Source organism: Centruroides sculpturatus, unplaced genomic scaffold (assembly GCF_000671375.1).
Source record: "Centruroides sculpturatus isolate CEXI.00-Female unplaced genomic scaffold, Cexi_2.0 scaffold548, whole genome shotgun sequence".
Lineage (NCBI taxonomy): Eukaryota > Metazoa > Arthropoda > Arachnida > Scorpiones > Buthidae > Centruroides > Centruroides sculpturatus.
In genome coordinates, this window is record NW_019384817.1 from 420002 (window position 1) to 443807 (window position 23806).

Below are 23806 nucleotides of genomic sequence, written 5' to 3' on the forward strand. Positions count from 1 at the left end.
ATAAATTTTTTATGACAATCTGAACACAGACTATTCATTAACCATAATTACTGTATTAAATTCTAATGTAGATAAGATAAATCCAATCTTTCTTGTCGTATAATTCCTATTTTTGTTACTAAATGGAATTCCTGAAATCATTTAATCCTTATGTGTGTTCACAGTTCATAGCTTTTGTACAATTCAAATCTTCAAAACACAAGAAAAACTCTTCATGATGAATATTGTAGTTATAAATTATTATTTATTATTTGCAAAAAATATATATAATTTTAGTTTTCAAAATTGTAATCTTTTAAACTACATCATAAGCAGGAGGCAGATCCACAGAAGTGTTACAGGAATTTAAACCCTTTCTATTGACATAAAAAATTAAAATTTATTTGTTCAAACTTCAAAATGTTGTTTTTAATTAATTAACCCCTTCTGTTCTTAGCCTTACCATGGCAAATATGATTTATCAGACCACTGGAGCAATAAAATTATCTTGCATATGTTAATAAAAGGTACTTACAATTATTCAAATATTTAAAATTTTTAAGTTAGTTCTTTTGGTTCTTCTTGATCTGCCAATGACCACAAGTCCTTAAATGCTGTTCTACTGAAAGGTCTTGAATCTTAAAATTTGCTACTATACTCATTGACAAAAAGTTACACACAAAAAAGGAGGCATTGGAATCAAATGAAAATGTAATAATGGTAATAAGTGATTATAATATCATAGTAAAAGTACAATTTCCTTTAAAACAGCAGTATAATTTCAAAGAACCTTTAGTATTTTGTACATTCTCCTCTTGCCTAAATACATGCACAGATATGAATGAGTATGGAAATATGTAGGCACTATATGCTATTTTTCAATAGATATACCCGTAAATGTTGCAATTTCTGCCTCAGATCCCTCACAGTCAAAGCTGGTGGGTCCATCTGGTTTCACAAATGATTGATGGATGACAAATCTCTGATAATGAAGTGTGACAATATGGCAGATGCACTTGGGAAAATCTACCAGTATGCAGGTGAGCATTATATTGCTAAAAAAAAAAAAAGAAAAGAAAAACCTGTTTATAGACTTGCCATAAAAGGCAACACACGAGGGCACATGATTTCTTGCAAATACAACTGTGCCATCAATGCCTCTCCTACTGTTGCTAGTGGAGACTGACTGACTTATAAAAAAATAGTTTCCCAGTCAGGTAAGCCAGCAGTGATGCAGTGTGCTAACTCAACAGTAAAGATAGGACTGAAGCACTCACAGTGGTCCTCCATACAACACAATTGTCATCCATTCCCAAATGGAACTAGAATTCATTACTATAGATGATATGCTGCCAATCCATAGCTGCTTAAACTTCTCTGTCATGGCACTACTGCAAATGAAGCTGAAAATGTTGGGTTCTAATGGCAGAATGCATAGTGATTGTTATGCATTCATAGTCTACTTGTCACCAGCCAATGGTATGGAAAGAGAGAGGTTCTGTAGAGAGGTTTCCACCTGTCTCTGGATGGGACAAATATTGTTGTAGCCAGAGGCACACTCAAGATTTAATCTTGAGAGGAGGCAAGATGAATGAATAAAAAAAATTTTTTAATGCAAACCCAATAAAATTTCCTCATGTGACTGCTAATTCATAAGTAGCATAGAAATAGAATATACAATACAATATAAATAAAACATGAATTTTAATTAGGAAAATATTTTTGAAAAATTTACTAGTGTTTCTTTTCCTTTTACTTTGAGGGGGGTGCAAGGATCCTTGGCCTTGGCACCTCTCAAAGTAAAAGAAACTGCAGCACTGGTTGTAGTTATTCATAGTTGGCTCATAATCAGACAATCATTTCTCCTGGTGATCTGGCTAGGGTATCCTGGTTGTTGTGTTTGTGTACCCTGACATATCCACTGTCCCAAACACTTCAATAGGAAGATCAGAATGAATGGTCCAGATGGGGGCAATTCAGCAAAACAGCCACCTTGTTTTCTCTAGCCTGATGATGCAGCCTTTCTCAAATTCTGTCAGCTATGTGTAATGTTTTTATATCAGACCTGCCTGCATCATGCAGACATGCCTGATATTCGAAGACCTCTAAACAACAAGAATACTAAAAATTGTGAAATAGTGAGCCTCTCTGAGTCTTTTTATAGACTGGAATACAGTGGGTGATCAGTTAACAAACACTTTCACGAAAGATTTTTATGATTGGACAACGAACACATGTTCGGATAACAAACACTTCATTGAACAAACATAAAATGAAGCAACAAAAATAGCAAATAACGATTGATTTTCCCTTGTCTTCAAGTAACAATTCGAAATTTTTCGGAGTGTGAGAGACGTTGACATTGACGCTCAAGTGGTAGATACTGATCGGATAGTATTCCTCCGAACTTTGAAACTCTCCCTTGGAATTCCAGCCTTTTTTATTTTACTGACAAAACAATTCTTTTATAGTATTTGCAAGACTGTTGGGCAGGCACTCGTTAAGTTTTGTGTCGGGTTTTATTTTTGAAAGGTATAATAGCAAAGGTAGAGAGTGGGCAGATGTCTGATGTTGCTGGGCAGTAGGGCAGTATTTATGGAAAGCCTCTATTCACTGTTCATCATAAAATATTCATCAGTAAAGTATTTCATCACATACACTACAAAATCTACAAGCCTACAAAACTTACAGCTACAAAGCCTTCAAACATATCCATAATAAACTGTATTTCCAAAGTTTCAGTTTATTTGACAAAATATTTCCAGAGATACATAGTCTCAAATATCAAAAGGTATTTTATAATCAACCTGAAAACACATGAGTATTGATAAATAATGTATAAAATCTTTTTATCCAAACAATAATTTTTCACTGATTCAAATTTTAATATAAAGAGAATCATGTTGATTTTCTGATAAAACTCCTGAAACTTACACCATAAGTTTTGGCAGCCATAACTACTTCTTCTAAAATTGTTTCTGGTATAACAGGTCTCACACCATCATGGATAATTACAACTTCTATTGATTTATCTGAAATTTTAAAAAATTTTAGAAATTATCAAATAAATTTCTTCTACAATTATAACTTAAAATAATAAATTGTATAGCAATTTTGATAAACTCTAAATAAAATCAAACCATGGCAAAATATAAGACAAAATTTTTAATATATAAATCTTTTTGAAGTAAAATTTGTATCATCTTCAAATACATTGATATCTAAATATTCTAAAAATCTAAGAATGAAATGCCAAACTAATCAAGGAACTTAGCAGTTTGCATTCAACAGTTAAGCATTAAAAATTAAAAATCACAAGTAAAATTATTAAATAAAAATTGAAACAAATTTGGTCTTAAAACAGTCAATAGAAACACAACAAAAAATAAAACCTAGATCAGAATCTAACTGCAACAAACTAAAGGAGGAAGTGAAAACAGCAAAATGTAATTAACAGGCTTGTTCCAGCTTATTTACCAGTTTATTTTCTTGGGGATTGTAAGCATTGGTTTAAGACGACTGGTATATTTTTTCTGAAATTCATATTTTAAAATTCTACAATATAGTTTAGTCAACAGTCAGTTGGATTGAACTACTCTTGTAGTAGCTTGATCAACAGAAACTATTTTGCAAATCAATTTATTATGTCATTCATTAATCAAATTGTTGTTTTTTTTTCATTTATTGTATTTAAATCTTTTCTTTGAAATGATTAAATTTAAATCAATTTTTTATAATTAACTAACAAAAGTGGAATTTATTTGGCTGATTAAAATGTATGTTTCTTTATGTACTCAAAAGTTTTCCAAGGTAAATTCATTATATCCATTTTTTGATTCTCACCATCAATTTCAGTACAAGTTTTACAGAGAAATTTTAAATAAAAATATTTGGATACCTAATGGTATTGTCTTTATAAAAGGAATTGTAATGTGACAGGTCAGAGTTGGAATCGCTCATTTCAAATTTTCCTAAGTCAGAGTCGAACTATTTGTTTACTGACTCCACCACATTGTATATAATTGTCCTATTCAGGCAATATCATTCATAAAAAACAGAACATTTGAATTTGAAAAATAAAACACAAACAGTGACAAACATTCTTTCAAAATTGTTTTTCACACACAAGTATGGAACTTAAATTATATATATATATAAATTACAAAATTATACAATATTACAAAAATAACCAGGATATACAAAGGAATAACATTAACAAAAGTTACTGAATTAAAATACAAAAATAAATAAATATACATCAGCATTGTTGATGATGTTAGGTGTTTTTTTGTAAAATGTGTGACTTATGAGTTTAGAAGCTTAAACTGTGTTATCCACAGCTCTGGTATGTCAAGTGTGGGAGAGTTGTACAGTGACATTGATGCAAAGAAAAGGGATTTCCATATGAATAGTGTTCTTTGATCCCCAGAGCATTTTAGTAGTGAAGTTTGCGACCAAAGCAGATCAAATTTATCTTCTATCACTTTTTTAGCAATTCTGTTATGTACAACACCTATTATGTACAACATCTTCACGATGTTCCACAAGACAGAGGCTGAGCATTCTAGTAGTTGTCTTGTCTTGGGCAACTGCTTCAAAATTGGACACTGGTCAGTGCCCCATTTTGAACAGTCATGCTTGCAAGCACCTTACTGATTGAGAATGGTTGTCCCATATCACAGATATTGGGACTGAAGGAGACACTTTTACTAATTACAGAAAGAAATTATTTTTGTTTCAATGGTAACATTTATTTACAAAAGCAGGGAGTGTCCATGGGCTCACATCTCTCGACTATTTTAGCTGAATTAATCATGTGAAACATAGAGTTCAAAATTTTTACATTTCCTCTTACCATACATTATCCTCTTCTATATTTATGGTATGTTATGCAAGGCTCTGATGAAAAGTTACTAGACTTTATACAATTGCTGTCAGCCATTTTTCTGACTATTTTGTTTATTAAAGAGGATGAGAAAGATGCAAAGTTTTTTTTTTTTTTAGATCTATTTGTACACAGATCTCCAATGGGATTTTCTTTTCATAAATTTGATGTGCTGCTATACATCATCCATTCCATAGCTTTTCAACCCCCAGGTATGAAAATTCAACTATTATAGTGCTCACACGCAGGGCTTTCTTATATCTTTCCACCCAACTGTTTATAGATGAAAAGTTCTCCCTTGTTAAATTGGCAGTTTGCAGTGCTGGATATTCTTTAGCCAAGTTTAACCATCTAGTCAACTGGGTCAAAGTAATTTTATTTCTGTGATCCACTTTGAATCGTAGAAAAGAATTGGTTTTTGTGACACCTGACATTCCATATCTGGGTCCACCTTCATTATATATTTGCCAGGTTTTCAAAAAGTTTGGTTATGAATTGCCACTAGCACCCCAGCCCACATTGCTTAGGAACTTTTGCAATAGGGATGATCTTGCACTCTTTTAAAAATTTAGAGTATATGCTATACCCTTACAAAATCTGCTTACTGGGCCAAAGCTATTATATATTGGGGTGACTGCTAAAATGCTCCATTTCTGTCTTGAGGAACATCTTCAAAATGTTGTACATAATTGGTGTACAACAGAACAGCTAAAAAAGTGATAGAGGGTAAATCCACTTTAGTCACAGACTTCATTTCTAAATCACTGTGAAGACCAAATAACACTATTCATATAGATATCCCTTTTCATTTTTATTACATCAATTTCGTTGCGCAACTCCCCCATGCTTGACATACCAGAGCTGTGGATAGTACTATTTAAGCTTCTAAACTTGTAAGTAGTGTAGTTCATGATAAAACATCTTGCTTCATCAATGGTGCTGTTGTGTATTTATTTTTATATTTTAATTATTAACTCCTTTGCAACTTTCCAATTTTTGATATTAATGTAATTAAACTGAAAAAATATTTAAAACTGAAAAAAAAAAGAAAGAAATGCGTTAATTTTGAAGAAAAAGCTTCAAACTTTATTTTTCATTGTCTCGCCTTTCTGCGAAATTTGACACCAATGAGTAATTGTGTTTACAGCTGGATGACCTTGAGAACATCTGGTGTCGGATTTCCCGGGACATTCTCATAGATGTCTCAGGAGGACAAGGGTTTAAAGTAGGTTGAATACTAGCTGGCGGTATATTTTTAAATATTTTTAAAAAATTAAAATTTTTATTGCGATTTCTGACCCCCCCAATTTAATTAAACTTATATATAATAAAATATATTAATTAAAAAAATTAAAAACCTATTGGAGGTCGTTTTTGATATCAGAAACTAGCTTTAAATAACTTTACCGAAGTAAAATCCGTGTACTACAACTTTAGAACGATTAATTAAATTTGATAAAAAAATCACATTACAAAACAATTAAGCATTAATCGCGTGTCATTAAAGGTTGATTAAAATCGCGATAAAATTTTTTTGTGCGGGTAAAAATTTTTGAAAAAATTTGGAGACCTAAAAAACATCCAAAAATTGAAAAAAATGTTTTCGGGGCCCAAATGCCTGAGTTTTATGTAACGCTATGGAACTTGCCCGAGATATCTCGGGATAAGTCTTTAACGGTTAATTAAGATGTATGGATCAAATCTTTGGATTGCAAATGATTTGAGAAGTACTTGGGTGTGAACGAGAGAATTTTGCAGCATTTGTGTATTTGGAGAAAATATACAACCAAGTGAAAAGAGAGTACTTGTGGAATGTTATTCTTGTGAGTATAGTTTGAGTGGGAAGCTGCTTGAGATGAAGCATTGTATGAGAACAGCAGTGTGTGTGTTAGAGGCTGGTAAACTGTCAAAATAGTTCAATGTGTGAGGCAGTTGAAAGAAGAGTGAATGAGTGTGAAAGTGCGTGGTAAAATGTTTAATTGCTTATTATGTGCTGATGATACTGTTCTACTGACCAAAAGCCAAATTGAAGTGCAGTAAGTAACTGCAGGTTGAATGAATGCTGAGAAAAAATGGCATTGAGAATAAATGGAGAGAAAATGAAAGTTTTAAAAGTGTTTGAAATAGATGGGCAAATGCATGAGTGCAAGACACAACTGAACAGTGTGACGATAGAGCAAGTAAGGAAGTTTTTTATTTGGGGAGCACCTTTGAGAGAAATAGCAGAATAGATAGAGATTGGAAGACAAGTGAATACTTGTATGAAAGTGATTGGGTGCACAGTTGGTTTGTAAGAATTTGATTCTGAAGAAGATAAGTGTGACTGCATATGAGAGCGTGATCCTTCTGATTCTGTTTTATGGTTATGAGACATGAGTATGGAGAGTGATGCATAAGAGCAAAGTAATCGTAGTTGAGATGAGATATGCGAGGTATATACGTGGTGTGATAAGAAGAGATCTGATGAGTAATGAGAATGTGTTGGTGCAGTGCAATGTCAAAGAGAATGTTTTTGAGTGAGTGCATCAAGGATGTCTGCATTGGTTTGACCATGTGGAAAGAATGTCAAAAGATAAGGTATGTAAGAAGTTGTATATGGGAAGTGTGGAGAGAAAAAGGGTGTGTGGAAGACCAAGGAAAAGATGGACTGAGCAACTGGAAGAGTGAAAGAAACAGATTTTGAGTAAAAGAATGTACTGAGAGTGCATGAATGTGGAAGAGACAATATGGATAGACAGAAATGATGCAAGATTGTCAGATATGGATGTAATGCATGAATTCGGCAGGTTCCAGGGTGAAAGATTGGCCAAGTGTTCTTGGTGTGCTATGCCATGCCTATGTGATGTTCTTCAGAGGATTGAAGCTTGCAGAGTATCATGCACGGGAAATCAACTTTTTTCTTGGCCATCCCTTTAATGGAATATTGTGACAGTTCGGTATAATATAAAATAATAGCATATAATTTGACATTATTTAAATATTAATTCTGAAAATATGAAGTTGTTTTGGTTTTATTCAAAAAGAGAATGGATTGATTTCTGAGTTAACAATATTTTTTATCTCTGGTAAAATAATCATCCAAACTATCACTCTGAAACAGTTTATTATTTAATCCTTTCAACAATAATAATAAACAAGTAAAATGGCAAGGCCATGTTTGGGACAAGACTATGTCTCGGAGACTCACCTAAGTGGAATCACTTTGATGATCAAAGCGGGTCTTGTTCTCATTCTTCAATCTTTGGTACCACTGCTTTTGGGTGCAATCGTTCAAACTTCACCAGCCACAACCACGAGGTCATCCACGATGCATTTTCAATGAAATTAACCTACCCAATTTCGAAATTTCTCTCCTTTGCGTGTTAGCCCGGGTTGAATTTTTGTCGATGTGTAACAAAAATTTCCCGTTTTTGAAAAAAATAATCATCCAAAATTATTTTTTTTTATTTTGCACAAACAACATACAATTTAACCTGATTATAACATCATTGGATATAACGACAACTCTAATATAATGTCAAATTTTTATCAGTCCCACGATTTTACTATACCAGATATTAAAAAACCTACTTGTAACGACACCCTGTTTTAACGTCATATTTGAAGAACTCCCAAATTTACAAAATTAGATTACAAATTTTATTTAACAAAGAAGAAACTACGTGTTCAGTCCTAAAGTCAGAGTTCACTTCTTAGAATGATTGTGGGTAGTACTCTCTGCCACCTGACTTCGGTGGGATGAGGTGCCTGTTTTGTCTGTTTGTAGAAGAGGGTCGCCATTTTGGATTTTATTTTGACTCGGTTCTCGATCCCCTGATTATCTACAAGTCTGGATTTTTTTATGCGCAAATGATTTTGGCACCTAATACTCTGTGCCAAATATCAACTCTCGACATGTACTCCTTCATACCTCTATGCTGGTAACATAAAACGGCAGTACAATTTTATAAACAAGACATAGTCTTGTCAAACAGATAAATGCTAATAACAATATTATTTGTTCAATATCATTAAATATTAAACTTTCTCTTAAAATTTTCTATACAATTATATAAATATAACATAAAATAGTAATCATATATAAAACCAAGCCCAAATTATAGAAATAATCTAATCAATTGGATAAATTATTATACTAGAACTTGACTAATAAATAGAATACTAGAACTTGACTAGAACTTACATAAATAAACTATTTACGTGGTTCATATGTTTTAGCGTAATAATTAATCTGACCATATCATTTGATTATTTCTATAAAATATTAGTCATTAATTGAAAATTATCATCATTATATATATTATAATAAAATTATCTAAATAAAAATCAACTAAAATTATGTACATAATTGTCTTTTAAATTATTTTATATTAGTATCAAAATTTATTTTGCAAATACAGGTATCCCTCATACAACACAGTTCTTCTACAACATGGTTTGAAAATTAGGAAAATTCCCCTGTACAACATGACTTCTGGTTTCACTCTAACATGGTTTAGAAATCCTCCATACAAAATTTCACAATTTTTAAGTGTAAACTTCATTATTTGATTTTTTCTTTTATTCAAGTAAGCACAAGTCATCTCAAATTTGTCCATGGATTTTGGAATATTAAAATTTTCAAATTATTTTGTGCTTTTCATCAGGTTTACTTTAATGAAAACTGATAGAACAAGTAAGAAAAAATTTCACAAACTTTTCTATCAACCAGATGTCATTATCATTGCTTTCAGACTTTAGTCCTTAAAACTGTCAACTGTTTTCTTTTTATAAATTAATCTTCATATTTAGTAAAGTTTATTTAAAACTTTTTAGATAAGTACCATTAAACATTTTTTTAACTGTAAGCAATCATTTGTAAAATGACTAACTAAATACAGTGATATCTTGGTATTCAAACAGAAATTCTGGAAAAAAGTCACTCAGTACTTGACTGAACAAACATAATCTGCTAGAACAAACTTTCAATTAATAACATATTTTTATTCTGTCATCCATAAATATTTTTATGATAAAAATAAAAAGTATGAAAATGTTGCTGATATTTCTAGTAAAGATCAACAACAAGCTGAGATGATAATACTTTGTAAAAAGGAAATGTCCTCATTTAACTAAAATTAATATTAATGCAAAATACAGTACTTTTAATTGTAATTGTTAATTAATTATTGATTGGAAATATATTATTGATTGCTTTAAAAAACATATTTCTCTTAGTAATAAAAAGAATAGTATACTTTTCTAGCCAGCTTCTGGAATATAGCCACGTGTTTTGCATTGGTCTTTTGTTTCATATAGCACTGATTCACATAACACAGAACATTTTTGGAACATAACTGCCATGTTATATGAAGGATACGTGTAGATTGTGAAACATAACCTACCAATTTTTTCCAATGCTTGAAGCCCACAATAAATTGATTTATGCCGAGTAGAACTTCCTATAGTTACATGTAATTTTTTAAAGTTTTCAGGAGAATATTCAGATAAATATTTGTACATTTGTTCAAGTTCTGAAGATACTATAACAATTTTATGAATCCAAGGTTGTCTGAAATTATCAAAGATTTTGAAATGATTAATATTTCAATTTTAATTTTAAAAATAGTAAAAAACTTAACTGACTCCTAAGCTTTATAAATAACCTTTATTTATAAATTAGTCAACTGTTCATAATGTCAATAAATAATTATATAATAGTTTTCTTTAGAATTAATGTAAAAAATTAAATTCTTTTATAGTAAAAATTATAGTTAAACAAAATTTTAACAAATAGGATACCCTATATATATATCTTAAATTTAACAAAAATTAAAGTTTTCTTTTCTAAATAAATTTTTTAACATTCATTAAATACTACTGTAATTATTAATACTATCATATATATGTTTAAAATTTTTACAATAAATGATTACACTTGCAAAGCTTAGTTGTGTTAACAAACATATAGCTATGTTGTGTTATTATGCAGTGGAAGAGAATACTTTAAAAAATAAAAATGTGATGAATAAAATAACAATCTCCAGTAATAACATTATTATTAATAGAGATTGTAATTTTAAAATGTAATATAGACAATTTGCATTAAAATGAACCATTAGGGGAACAGTAGTTAGCTCACTTTATCAAAAATTCATATTAACAATTGTCAAGGCCAAGGTAGTATAATTTAGAATGTTAAGATTTAATTAATAGATGATCGAAATCTCAAAATTATAATATTTTGAATTAATTTACTAAATAAAATTAAATTTATTTACAAAAATAAGTTAATGTTCTAAATGATTTTCAAATCAAAATATCATCACAAAGTTGGCTGCAATTTTTAATCATATCTTTTTAATTGAATATATATGCTCTCCACCTCAAATGAGTACTGTAGACTGTATTGTCTTGTCCCTTACATCATACTTTTCTCTTAACAATGGAGTCATGCATTTATCTAACTCTCTTCAATAGAAAATTTTTAAATTGAAGTAAGATAACTTCAGTTTGCATGAGAAGTTCATATATATAGGGTTGGCAACTAAGTGATTGCAGATTTTGTCAATAGGTAGGTTGTCAATAGGTCAATAATCAATTAGCACATTTTTTTGCTTTGTCATTGTGTTCAGAGCATTTAACCTATATTGTTTTCTTGTTGTTTGGACTTCCACCTTTAATTTAGTAAAAAATTGTATTGATTAGTTATTTAGTTTCATTTTTATCCCAATTTAAAAATGGAAGAATAAGACGTGCATTTCAGACATATTTTATTGTATTATTTCCGAAAAGGCAAGAACGCATCACAAGCACACAAGAAGTTATGTGCCATATATGGGAACGAAGCCTTGAAAGAAAGGCAGTATCAAAATTGTTTTGACAAATTTTGTTCTGGTGATTTTTCACTGAAAAATGCTCAACGATCTGGCCGTCCAGTTAAAGTTGATGATACCCATATCAAGGCCATTATCAATTCAGATCGTCATAGCACAATGCGTGAGATGGCACAGAAGCTCAATATATCACATACATGCATTCAAAAAAAAATTAAAACAGCTTGGCTATGTCAAGAAAGTGGATTTATGGGTCCTTCATCAGCTTAAGGAAATTCATTTGACGCAATGCATTAGCATCTGCGATTCACTTCTGAAACACAACAAGATTGATCCATTTCTGAAACGACTGATTACTGGTGACAAAAAGTGGATAGTTTATAGCAATGTTAATCGGAAAAGATCGTGGGTGATGGGAGATGAACCAGCCCAGATGACACCAAAAGCTGAGATTCACCAAAAATAGATTATGCTGTCAGTTTGGTGGGATTATAAAGGAATTCTGTACTTTGAACTTTTACCAAGAAACCAAATGATTAATTCAAATGTGTATGTTCAACAACTTGCCAAACTAAGCGATGCAATTCAAGAAAAGCGGCCAGAATTGGTAAATCATAAGGGTGTTGTTTTCCAGCATGACAATGCAAAGCCCCACACATCTTTGGCCACTCGCCAAAAATTATTGGGGCTAGGTTGGGATGTGTTGTCACATCCACCATATAGCCCTGACCTTGCACCTTCAGATTACCATTTACTTCGTTCCATGCAGAACTCCTTAAATGGTAAAATTTTTAATGACGCTGATGATGTAAAAACACATTTAATTCAGATTTTTGCTGGCAAAAATCAGAAGTTTTATGAACATGGAATTATGACACTGCCTGAAAGATGGCAAGAGGTCATTGACAAAAATGGACAATACCTAATTGAATAAAATTATATTTTTAAGAAAAATTTTGAATTTTCCTTCTTATTTAAAATCCGCAATCACTTAGTTGCCAACCCTATAGTTAATCGAGGCATCCTGCCTCTTATCTTTCCATATTTGGTCGCAGCTTTCATCTATCTAATTCCATTCTCGAGATTAAGGAAGGACAGATAGACAGAAAGACAACAGTGCGAATTTATATGGCTACAATTTTTTCAAATTGTAGACCTATAAATGAAATGACCTATCAAACCCCAACAAAATGAAGAGGAGACAGTATTCATCATTAAATGATGAATACTTAAATTTTAAGTATGGAGCAGTGTATCAGAGTGGTTAAACAAAACAAAGCTAAAAGAAATCCACAATTTTTTCTGTTGAAGATTGTAAAAATAGAACATATGTTTTGACACCAAAAGGGTAAAAATGGAGCCAAATTTGGCATAAGTAGCAAAACTTGGCATCATTGTATGCACTCTCCAATATGCAAACTAGCATTTGTTTGCTTGGTGACTGCAGCCATCTAAAGAGATGAGCATCCATAAACTTTAACCTCTATTATATGAGTAAAATAGAATGGTTTGCTAAAACTAAATGTTTGAACTGCTCTACAATCAGAGGATGAACCTTCTTTGCTTATAGAAGGAAATATATTCTACTCAAAACAGAACATTTATTACAATACTATTTTTTATTGTTCATGTTGAAAAGTGTAAAAAGCAACCATTACTGGAAATGGGGTTATTTCTTGGGAGTTGTGAAGGTAATTTACAGTTTGGCTTAATAAATTCTGGAAAATTTTTGTTCACTTTGTCAAGTAAAAATTAACATTCTGGCAATGGTGTTTTGCCAGGGCAATGACAAAATTTGCTTTACAGCTGTTTGTTTTAAGGTCAACTGTATATTCAACTCATATATAAATCATAATTTTGAAATTTAATGTATATTTTATTTATATACTAGGGGGTTTTGCTCCTTCCCTGGCTGTCATGGCAGCACAACTCCCTGCTTGCTTCACCCATTTGTTCCCAATATAAATTATTCATAAATATTTTGTGACAATTCAACCCCCATGAAGAGCTAATTTCCACTTGCTTCACTCATTTTGCTTAACCCCAGTTGCATTGCTCCTTACTTGGGCCAATCTCTTTTGCTTTGCTGACTTGTTCAAAAATTTCATGATGATTCATTGATTCTCAGTGTTGCTATTTTTATCTTTTTTTTGTGACAGAAAAAAGTGTCATAGTGATTTTAAGGTAAGTATTAGACAGAATAGTTATAAAATGAATTATGAAACATTATTCCTAAACTAGATTTTCCAATGAAGTTAGAATATTTCAAACAGTTAGTTTCAAGTGAAAGAAGTAAGCTTATTCAGTAATGCAAAATTCTTGCAAAGTCTAGTTACATTACAATTCTAAACTCTCACTGCAATAATTTTAATTATTTCAATCAACACAGTTTTTCTAAGCTAAATACTATTGGTGACATTACTTTTTCTAACATGTCATTATTGTTAGCTTATGTGTTTATAAGATATGCTAGTCATATGCTAGTGTAAATCTATTTATTTATAACAGTCAGAAACACTAAGTTTTCCTCAAGTAGAATACATAATTGAATGCTAAATACAAGTTAAAATTAATTAAACATTTGTAATCAATTAAGTTAATCATTGTAATCAAACCTGTTAAAAAAATCATTAAAAAGAATGCGTAACTGCAAACTAATTCAAAAATAATAACAGTGGAGTAATTCTATCAACTTCAAAGACATCAACTCTCTTTTGAAGCATGCAAGTTCTTTTTGAATACTGACTACTCTAAGTGACTTGAAGCCCTATGATGAATATGGTGTGAACTGTTTAATTTATTTTATTTTTGTATTTACAGTAGGTATATATTTTCCTTTATTTGTTATGTTATTATTTTTGAATTTGTTCACAGTTATGAGTTCATTTTTACAATTTGTTAATGGGACTGATCCTAATGTTTAAATTTGTATTTTAGAAAGTAGGCATCTTAACTAGTTTGGCATTTCATTATGTATTCTACTTGAGGAAAGTCATTAAAAACGATTGAAAATGTTTTAGTTATTATAATTATTAAAGACAAATTAAAGTTATTAAAAAATGTATAATTTCTACACCAGATTAATGTAAAATGCACATACCATAAGCCTTATACTGATGTGAGTCTCCTACTCACTATCGTTGCAAACGTTTTCGAACTGTTACGGTTCTTCTTCAGTTTGAAAACGTTTGCACACTGGTATAAAGCTTATGGTATGTGCATTTTAAAATTATTAAAGACCACAAGTTGGAAAAAAGAGAGAAAAGACTGGAAAGAAAAGGGTTAAAGATTAGTAGAAAGAAAATAGAGTATATGAAAAGTGCTTTTGGGAAAGGTGCTTCTGAGAATGAAGTTGACATGAAAATTGAAGGAGTGAGAATGAAAGATTCAGATATTTGGGGTCAGTACTCCAGCAAATGTGGAGATTGATGAAGATATAACAAACAGCAAATGTGGAGATTGATGAAGATATAACAAACAGTCTCAGCTGGTTGGACTAACTAGAGAGGGCTAGTAAGGTACTTTGTGGCAAAAGAATGCCTCCAAGAAAGGGAAAATTTTATAAAATGGTTGTTAGGCCTACAATGTTGAATGGTTCAAAGTGCTGGGCTGTGAAGAAAGAGGAGGCACAGAGAACACATTGCAGAAATGCAGTTGCTGAGATGGATGGTTAGTGTCATAAGGAAAGATGTGAGAAATAATTACATCAGGGGAAACTTGGGCTTCATGGAGATAGAAGAAAAATTGAGAGAAAATAGACTGAAGTAGTTTGGGTTTGTGCTATTCCAACCAGCCCCAGTATGAAGAGTCTTGGGAATATCAGTGGAAGAGTCAAGAAGGCAAGGAAGACCTAAAAAGTTCTGGAATGAGACCCTTAAATGTGATATGGAGGAGTGCACAGTCTCTGTAGAAGTTGCTTTGGACAGGATAAAATGGAAGACAAAGACTGAAAGTGCCAACACTGTACAGTTGAGAAAAGGCCAAGGAAAAGAAGAAGTGACTGTGCTGATGTAACCTTATCCTGATGATGCTAACATCAATTTAACTTAGTTGAAGAACTGGAACATTTTCTTGCATATGTGGAAAAAATTATTCACATATAAACACAATTAACTATGCTGTACCAAATAATCTCTGGAGGTAAAATATAGTCAGCTTTTCCTAATGTGGAAGTTATACTCAGACTCTTCTTAAGAGTAATATGGACAAACTGTTCAGGGAACAATTCTTTTCACAGTTTATAAGACTTAAAAATGAACTATATTCAAATAACAAGTTTGCCATTATTTATAGTCATTTTTTATATGCAAAAATAAAAAAAATTTAAAATTATTGATATTGTTAAACAAAATTTGCTTAGTATAAAAATAAAAAAAATAATTTTTTTTAATTACACATTTTTCATTTCAATTAAATTTTTTTTTAATCTACTCTAATAGGATATGGGGGTCTCAGAAACACTGACAGCTTAGCTTAACCACTATAAATCTGGCCCCGATCATCCTATCCTATCTCATCCTGTACTGAAACTGGATTCATGAGCCATCCTTCATTCACTTCCTCTGTTAAACTTATTGAATATTCTGAACTGCTTCAATGTTGTCAATTTATATTTCAATTAATTTCTTATTATATATTTAAATGTTGTATAGCTATTTATGTTCAATATAATTTGAGTTTAATATAAAAAATTTATTATAGTCTGAAAATTGAAACATTTGTTTTTCTTAAAAATATTTACAATAAATAAATCAGCTTGACTTCTTTATTACAGCTGTTTTATTTTAATAAATAAAGAAACATTAGCAAACAATCAAAGAGGCCCCAGAAATTTTTTATTCAATAAAATGTTATATTGAACCATTACAATCCAGCTTCAGATCATTTGGATTTCATAGTAGTTCTGTAAATGCTGTTCTTTGCTTTTGTTCAATTCAAATGAGCCAAAGCTGGGATGTAACAGCTCTATAAAACATTTTATTGAATAAAAGCATTTCTCTGGACTTCCCGGTTGTTTGCTAATGTTTATTTATTTATTAATCTGTTAAATGGAGTCATGTGATATGGAATCATAATTTGGTTTATATTTATTTATGCCAAAGAAATCAATTATTATATTGTATTCTGTTACTTTATAATTAATTCAATTTTATTGAAAAATTTATAATATAATAGTAAATCTATAAATCATAAGAGAAACTGTTACAAAATAAAAATAAAATAATTAAAAATACCTTAAAAATGTATCAATAGCATGCAAAATAATTGGTCTATGAAGAACATGGCAATATTGTTTTGGGATATCTGATCCAAATCTTTCACCACTTCCTGCAGCAGGTAATACTACACCAACTTTAAAATTCACATTCTTAGATTTAGACATGAGTGATGGTTTAACTAAAAATTTAAGTAAAAACAATTTAAATAAAATGCTTCTACTTAAATTTTCATATTCCTGTAAAAATATTGTTAAAGAATTATTATTATTATTAATTATATGAAATCACATTAAGTTGTACCATTTTAAAAAGTTGTAAATAGTTTTAAACTCTATTAAATTTAAAAATAAATAAATGATCATATTTTTGCACAAATAACCCATAATGATGTATATCCTTCACAATTATGGAGAAATTATGCCTAGGCAGAAGTTTTTAATTACAATTTAAAATTCACTAATGCTATATTTGTTGGTCATACACCATTGCATAATTTTCAGTTTGCATATTATGCACTGGTATATGGTATACAGATAACTTTACAGGTTAAAGATGTAAGAGGTATTTATCAATACAAAGTGCATCTTTTCTTGCTAAACTGGTTTTTGTAACTTTCTTAAGTGACAAGTATAACTCCTTTTGACCTTATTTTCATTAGTACAGATTTTATGGCAAAAGCCATCAGCTTTAAGCTGACAAATTATGACAATTAAAGCCATCAATATTTTAACTATTTGTCTATATTAGAGGGACTAATTGTCATATTTTTAACTTGTAGAAATGGTGCAAAATAATTCTCCTGAAAGACAATAATTGTGTATGATGTGTACAGACAAGGAAGCTATAGACCAGAGCCTTATTCCTGAAATTTACAGAATACTTGTACAAGAGAAAGGCTGCAAAAAAGCTGTATTACATTGAAGCCACATGCAGGCCATTAAAAGAAAGGATAAAAGAGCATAAAAGGAATGTATGGCATGAGCAGCCAATCACTGCACTAGCAACTTATGTTATAGCATAAGGGTTACAGTGGAGTAAGAAAGAGCAGAAGTAATATGAAAGATTCAGGACAGGAGACACCTTAAATACACAGAAGCATGGCATATACACAAGAATGATCAATCAGGATGAGCGATAAACTTTAAAGAATCATATAAAGTCTCAGCGGCATGGAGAGCAGGTTTAATATAAATATCAGTAAGAAAAAGGCATGGACAGTTAAAGAAATAGACACACAGTTGTTTCCTGTTATGTTATCATTTATGTTACTTTATTATTTAGTTTTATTTGTATTTTTTTTTTGTTTTATGTTTAGTTTATTCAAATGTTCATATGTTATTATCCCATGTATTTTAATTATCTATTCATGTATTGATAACAGACTTGTGCACTAGACATTAAGAAAGTTTAAAAACATTCTAAAATAGGTTTTGTTTTGTAGAAATTGGAATTGTTTGATTATTTCATGAAGAAGGTCAATCAACTGACCAAAGGCATTGGAAGATTTAATAAAAAGATAACTAACTAAAGCTTCTCATTACATCGGGTTGTATAAAACAAAGCACACTCTATATAACCAATAACTGGCGTGAAATATCCAAAAACATTTAAACATTTAGCAAACATTTTCGATGCCCTCCTGGGCTCTTCCTCAGGCTAAATTTGTTTTTTCTGTTGGAACTGGATTCTTTAATTTGAATGTTTTTAACTAGGAATGTGCTCTGCTTCCTAAAGCTTGAATATGGAAGGAATCCATGAGCCGCTTCAAATTAATTTTCCTTTTTGATCAATGGGGATATGTTATGTGCACCTTATAGTAATTACATTTATCACTCATCAATTTATGATTTATCATCTAATAAATATTGCCAAGCCATTGAGAGACTAATTTCATCCTTAAAATTAATGCACGTTAATTTGCGATCGGCCTTAAAAATTTCTACTGCTTCCAAAGTTCTTAGACGTTCTTGATGATGGGTAGTGTGGATAACCCGTGCCTCATTAAAAATTGGTGTTATGCCCAGGTTTGTCGCATAAGTAGACAATGCCGTCGTACATTTATTATGGGTGATGTCTGACTTATGCTCCTTTACTCTAGTGGCTAATGGACATTTGGTGGACCCGATGTAAATTAATTGCCTATCTCATCTGTCATCCTTCAAAGGGATGCTATATATTCCCAGAAGCCTGTTTGGGTTATGGGTATCCTTTCTGTTCCTCAATAAACTGTATATGGAAGGGCATCTTCTGTATGCAATCTTAATTCCTCTTTTCTTTGCAATTGCATTATATATTATTTTTAAGAACATAACCATGAAATTACCAACATACCAGCATAAATTCAATTTAAAAACGAATGTTTTCTACCATCTTCAATGGTCATCATCAGGTTCGAATCCAAGATTTCAAAAAATCGAACATCGCAGTTATGCGCATGTCCGATGCAGGGTCTTAATAAAATTATTCGTGTAATTGGTTTCCTGCTTCAAAAATCTGATGTTTATATTATAGTGTAGACATATATGGTGCGCATCCATTATACGTCATAATACGCCCTCCACGCCATCGCCAAAGAGTCTGTTTCCTTGAAATTGATGGCTGTTCCCTTTCTGAATGCTTTAAAAATTTCCAGCTGTTCTAGATATTTCAGGCTGGCCTGGTGTTCACACCGTTGTATTAAACGTGCATTATCAAATTCCACCCTGACGTCATCATCAAGCGCGAAAGCGGCCAAAGCTGTATTGGGAAGGCGTTTTTGAATTGAGTACTTGTGTTCCTTGACCCTTGTTTTAAGACAGCGTGCGGTAGCACCAATATATTCGTCCGGACGATTCACCCTATGATCGTAAATAGGGATAGAATATATTCCCGGAACACAGTTCCTATCAAGACGGTCCTTATCGTTTCGTAAACAGGAGAAAATGGTCTGCGATCTTCTGTAAGCGATATTTTTACCAGCATACCGAGCGATTTGTTTGTAGGTGCTATGAAGGATCTTGTTGTAAGTAATAGGAACAAAGGGCTGGTTATTCCGAAGTGCCGTACTCTTAGGTTGTTGGTGGCGTGCTATAAGTGTTTTAATGTTTAGTTGTGGGTTGTACATTACCGGGATTCTTTCTATGCTTTCTTCATTAGTAACAAGAATCCCGTACTGCTACAAGGTACTGCTTAATGATTGTGGGAATATGGATCTAAGTTGTAACAAGTGTAAAATTTGTTGCACTTGCCCATTGTGTACTAAAAGTTCTGGCATCCAACAGACTTCATGACAAGCCATATGATAACCTTTACAAACTTTATGAAGTCATCTGAAACATTGTATTGTAAAAGCTTTGAAATGTAAGAAAACATTTTCAAAGCTAAAATTAAAAAAACAAAAAATTCACTGTCTGAGGAGAATTTGGAATCATATATGTTGTTATCCATTGTCAATTATAGCAATCTATATTTACACTTAGTATCACTATATATTGAAATATGTACTGTATAATACATTAGAATTTATAAAAAATATATGTTTATTTAGCAAAAATTTTAATTGCATCTTTCTTCCATATATGTGTTGTTTGAAAATTTTATTTATTTTGTGTAAAATTAAATAATAGCCTTACGTGGGCCTGTTTTGTCTGCTGGCAACCGAATTTTTATACCCGGTCCGTCACTGCTTACGGTGTGAAAATGGAGAGAGACTGAAGTTTAAATCTCGGCATACGATGTGCTGCTGTCTTGTTTCTTCAAAAATGATGGAAAGTTAAAATATTATTCAGAGATCCCTTGGTATTTAGTTTCTTTCAATTGTTTGGATTATTTGTGTTCTGTTTGGAAGTATGTACTTATATTCATTTTTTATATTAATTTAGATTTCATTAATAGAAACAAAAAATGTTTTATTAAAAATTGTCTATTTAATTTAANTTATCTATATATATAAAAATGAATGTATGTGTGTGTGTGTCTGTCTGTCCTTCATGCATTACCACACCATTTATCCGATTGCTATGAAACTTTGGGAAGTTGTTTAATATACTCCCACAAAGGTTTCTGGCATAGTACGATTGCCATTAAGCTTTGGGAAGTTTTTTAACGCGAAGGTTTCTGGCATAGTACATTTATCCTACGATAGATGGCGCGCGTGTATACGAGCATTTCACTGTGTGTGTGATCGATTTCAAATTGTGAAGACCATTTCCCCCCTTCCAAAAAATATTTCTATATATGCATTTGTGAACTGTTATTTACAATATTTTTAATAATTTTTGTTTAATCACTTTATTTCAACTTTTTTTTTGCTAATTACGTATTAGCTCGAACTTTGTTAAAACCTTAACTGTATCCCGAACAACAACTGAAGTTGTAGGAGGAAATTTGCCTATTTTACCGATCTAGGGATCCCCCCTTTTCTAAATTTTAATATCAACTCAAAATAATTTAAAAAGACAAATTACAATAAAACGGTTTATTATCCAACTATCAGAAATTTCATAATATGCCAAGGAAGAGAGGAAGGAGCAATTAAATAATCAAAATTATAAAGGATTTAAAAATATATATAAAAATGGGGAATATCGCACTTCTGACAATCTCTGCGAGTATGTGGGCTAAATTTAAAGAATCCATGCTTCTCGCATGTACAACTGTATGTGGCCAGCTCATGCGTCCGAAAACCTTCTGATTTATTCGTGTACGCACCAGACGGAAAAACAAAAAATACCATGTATCCACAAGCACTCCAATAAATAAATAGAATTGAAACAACACTTTGAAATGTTTTCCCGATGAAAATGAATAATAATAATAATGTAATAATAATAAGTTTCAATAAAAATGATAAAATGTAGATTGAATTTTATCATAACGAGTTTGCTTGAATTTCCTTTCTTCTGAGATTGCAGCAATGCACGACGGGTAAGCTAGTTTCTTATAAAAATTAAACGATAGCTTTAGAGTTGTGAGTGGGTCTCTTTTGTCTCCTGGCAAACAATATTTTTAGATCCAGTCTGCCACTGGCTATACACGTTGCTAATTGGCTAATTAGATACAAATAAATCTGTGTTAATTATTCTTAATGACACATTTTCTTTCTTTTATATTCTTCTTCTGAAGTTTCTTGCTGTAGTCCAGCAGTAATCTATTGACTTTTTCTCATTCCACATTCCACTATACCACTTTTCCATTTGAGAAAGAGTCTGATGGACTCTTTTGCCATGTTCATCAGAAACAGCTCTTAGATTGGCAGAAAAAAATCTAAATGGAAATGCAGGAAATGCATCTTTGAGTGACATATTGTAACCCTGTGTTTGATAGGATATTACAAACTTCTCCATGATTTCTTCATAGTTGTTAGCTCATACATTCCCCAAAAAATTCTTGCTCATGTTTCTGAATGTGTCCCATGCTGTCCCTTCTGTTGGGTTAAGTTTTTCCTTGAAACTATGATCCTTCAAAAGCTGTCTTACTTGAGAACCTTAACTTCTTTCTCCAAAAGTTTCCATTGCTGAGATGTGATGCAACTAGGCAAGCCTTTCTTTTTGAATGAACCAAATCATGAATCAGATCATTCAACCAATACATACTGATGAACTGTAGCTCTTCTATCGGACTCCATGATAGGTGCTCATCACAACTTGAATGTCATTTGGCAAGGCATTTTCAAGATTGGATTCCTGTTCTGAATCTTTCGTGAAATTCAGAGGTGGGACTCATATTGGCATTGATTCATTATGGTGCACTAGTCAAAGCACAGTTGGGATATTGTATCTTGCTTGTTGATTTTGCTGTAAAGACTTTGATGTCAGTCATGCAAAAGTAAGAATCATAAACATGATTCTGAGGTTTCTGCCAGACCATAGGGACAGCAAAAGACATTGATTTCTGTGTGCCCTTCAACCATCCAGTCAGTGTCCACATGACCAATTACAGCATATTTTAGAAACCCAGATTTTGTCTTGATCTCCTATCTTATAGCTGAAATGACAATGGTATGCTTTCTTCACTAGAGACATCAGTGATTTTCATTGTGCTTTCAGTCAGTTCTCCATAAATGTAGCATAAATAATCTGACTGGTTTTTGCATGACATGTTGAGTCAGAGAGAGAGAGTGTGAGTGCGTGTGTGTCTGAGTTCCTTGGATCTCTGCTGGATCTTATATAGCTGACAGGCCACACCTCTTAACCTGACAGGTGGGTGAATGGGGCCATCTGGCACCTGATAGCTGGCACCTGTAACCTACTAAGATATAGCACCTGACCCAGGAGGGTCCTTTTAAAACAATTCCTGACATTAAGCAAATATTTCGCAAGTTTCATATTTTATTCAAACAACAGTAATAGAAAGTTTGTCTAAAAGCAGCATTATTCCACAAAATGTTGTATTTAAAAAAAACTGAGTATTAGATTTTGGACTACAGATTTATATTCAGCACATTAAAATATATAAAATATCACATTTACTTTTACAGAAGAATTTTGATGCAGAACAGCCTTATTGCTGTATTAAATTCTAGAGAAGACAAGATAAACTTACTGTTTTCTATTATATCATTCAATTGCCCACATTTCCATTTTTGTCTGTAGATGGCATTATTAGTTCCCTGAAACCGTGTAGTCCACATGCATGTTTGCAATTCATAGCTGTTTTATCAGTCAGTTCTAAAAGCAAGAAAAGCTCTCATTATGAATACCCCTATAGTAGTTGGCTTTGGTCTAAATTCAGTTAGAAATCTAGACACCCAGGCCATCAGTTAATGTATAAGAATATTTGATTGAGACATGAATAAAATTTTCTTAAATATCTAATTAATTTTAAATAGTGTGTTAAGGTAGAAACTGATTATAACTATAAGCATTAGGTGATTAATTTCTCTATCTTTCATAAACAGTTAAAGACGTAATAGGACTGACAGATGCTAA

At 31.6% G+C, this 23806-nt stretch overlaps 1 protein-coding gene across 1 annotated transcript in view; it reads right to left on the reverse strand.

Moving 5' to 3' along the window:
• LOC111629866 (D-ribitol-5-phosphate cytidylyltransferase-like) overlaps positions 1-23806 on the reverse strand; it is a 35084-nt gene that overhangs the window by 6520 nt on the left and 4758 nt on the right. Inside the window, exons 2-5 of the mRNA XM_023373776.1 lie at positions 23421-23545; positions 16914-17076; positions 10249-10415; positions 2914-3011 (exon numbers count right to left, since the gene is read on the reverse strand). Coding sequence (XP_023229544.1) covers positions 2914-3011; positions 10249-10415; positions 16914-17076; positions 23421-23508 — 516 coding nt within the window. The 5' untranslated portion in view covers positions 23509-23545. The remainder of the gene's footprint in view (positions 1-2913; positions 3012-10248; positions 10416-16913; positions 17077-23420; positions 23546-23806) is intronic.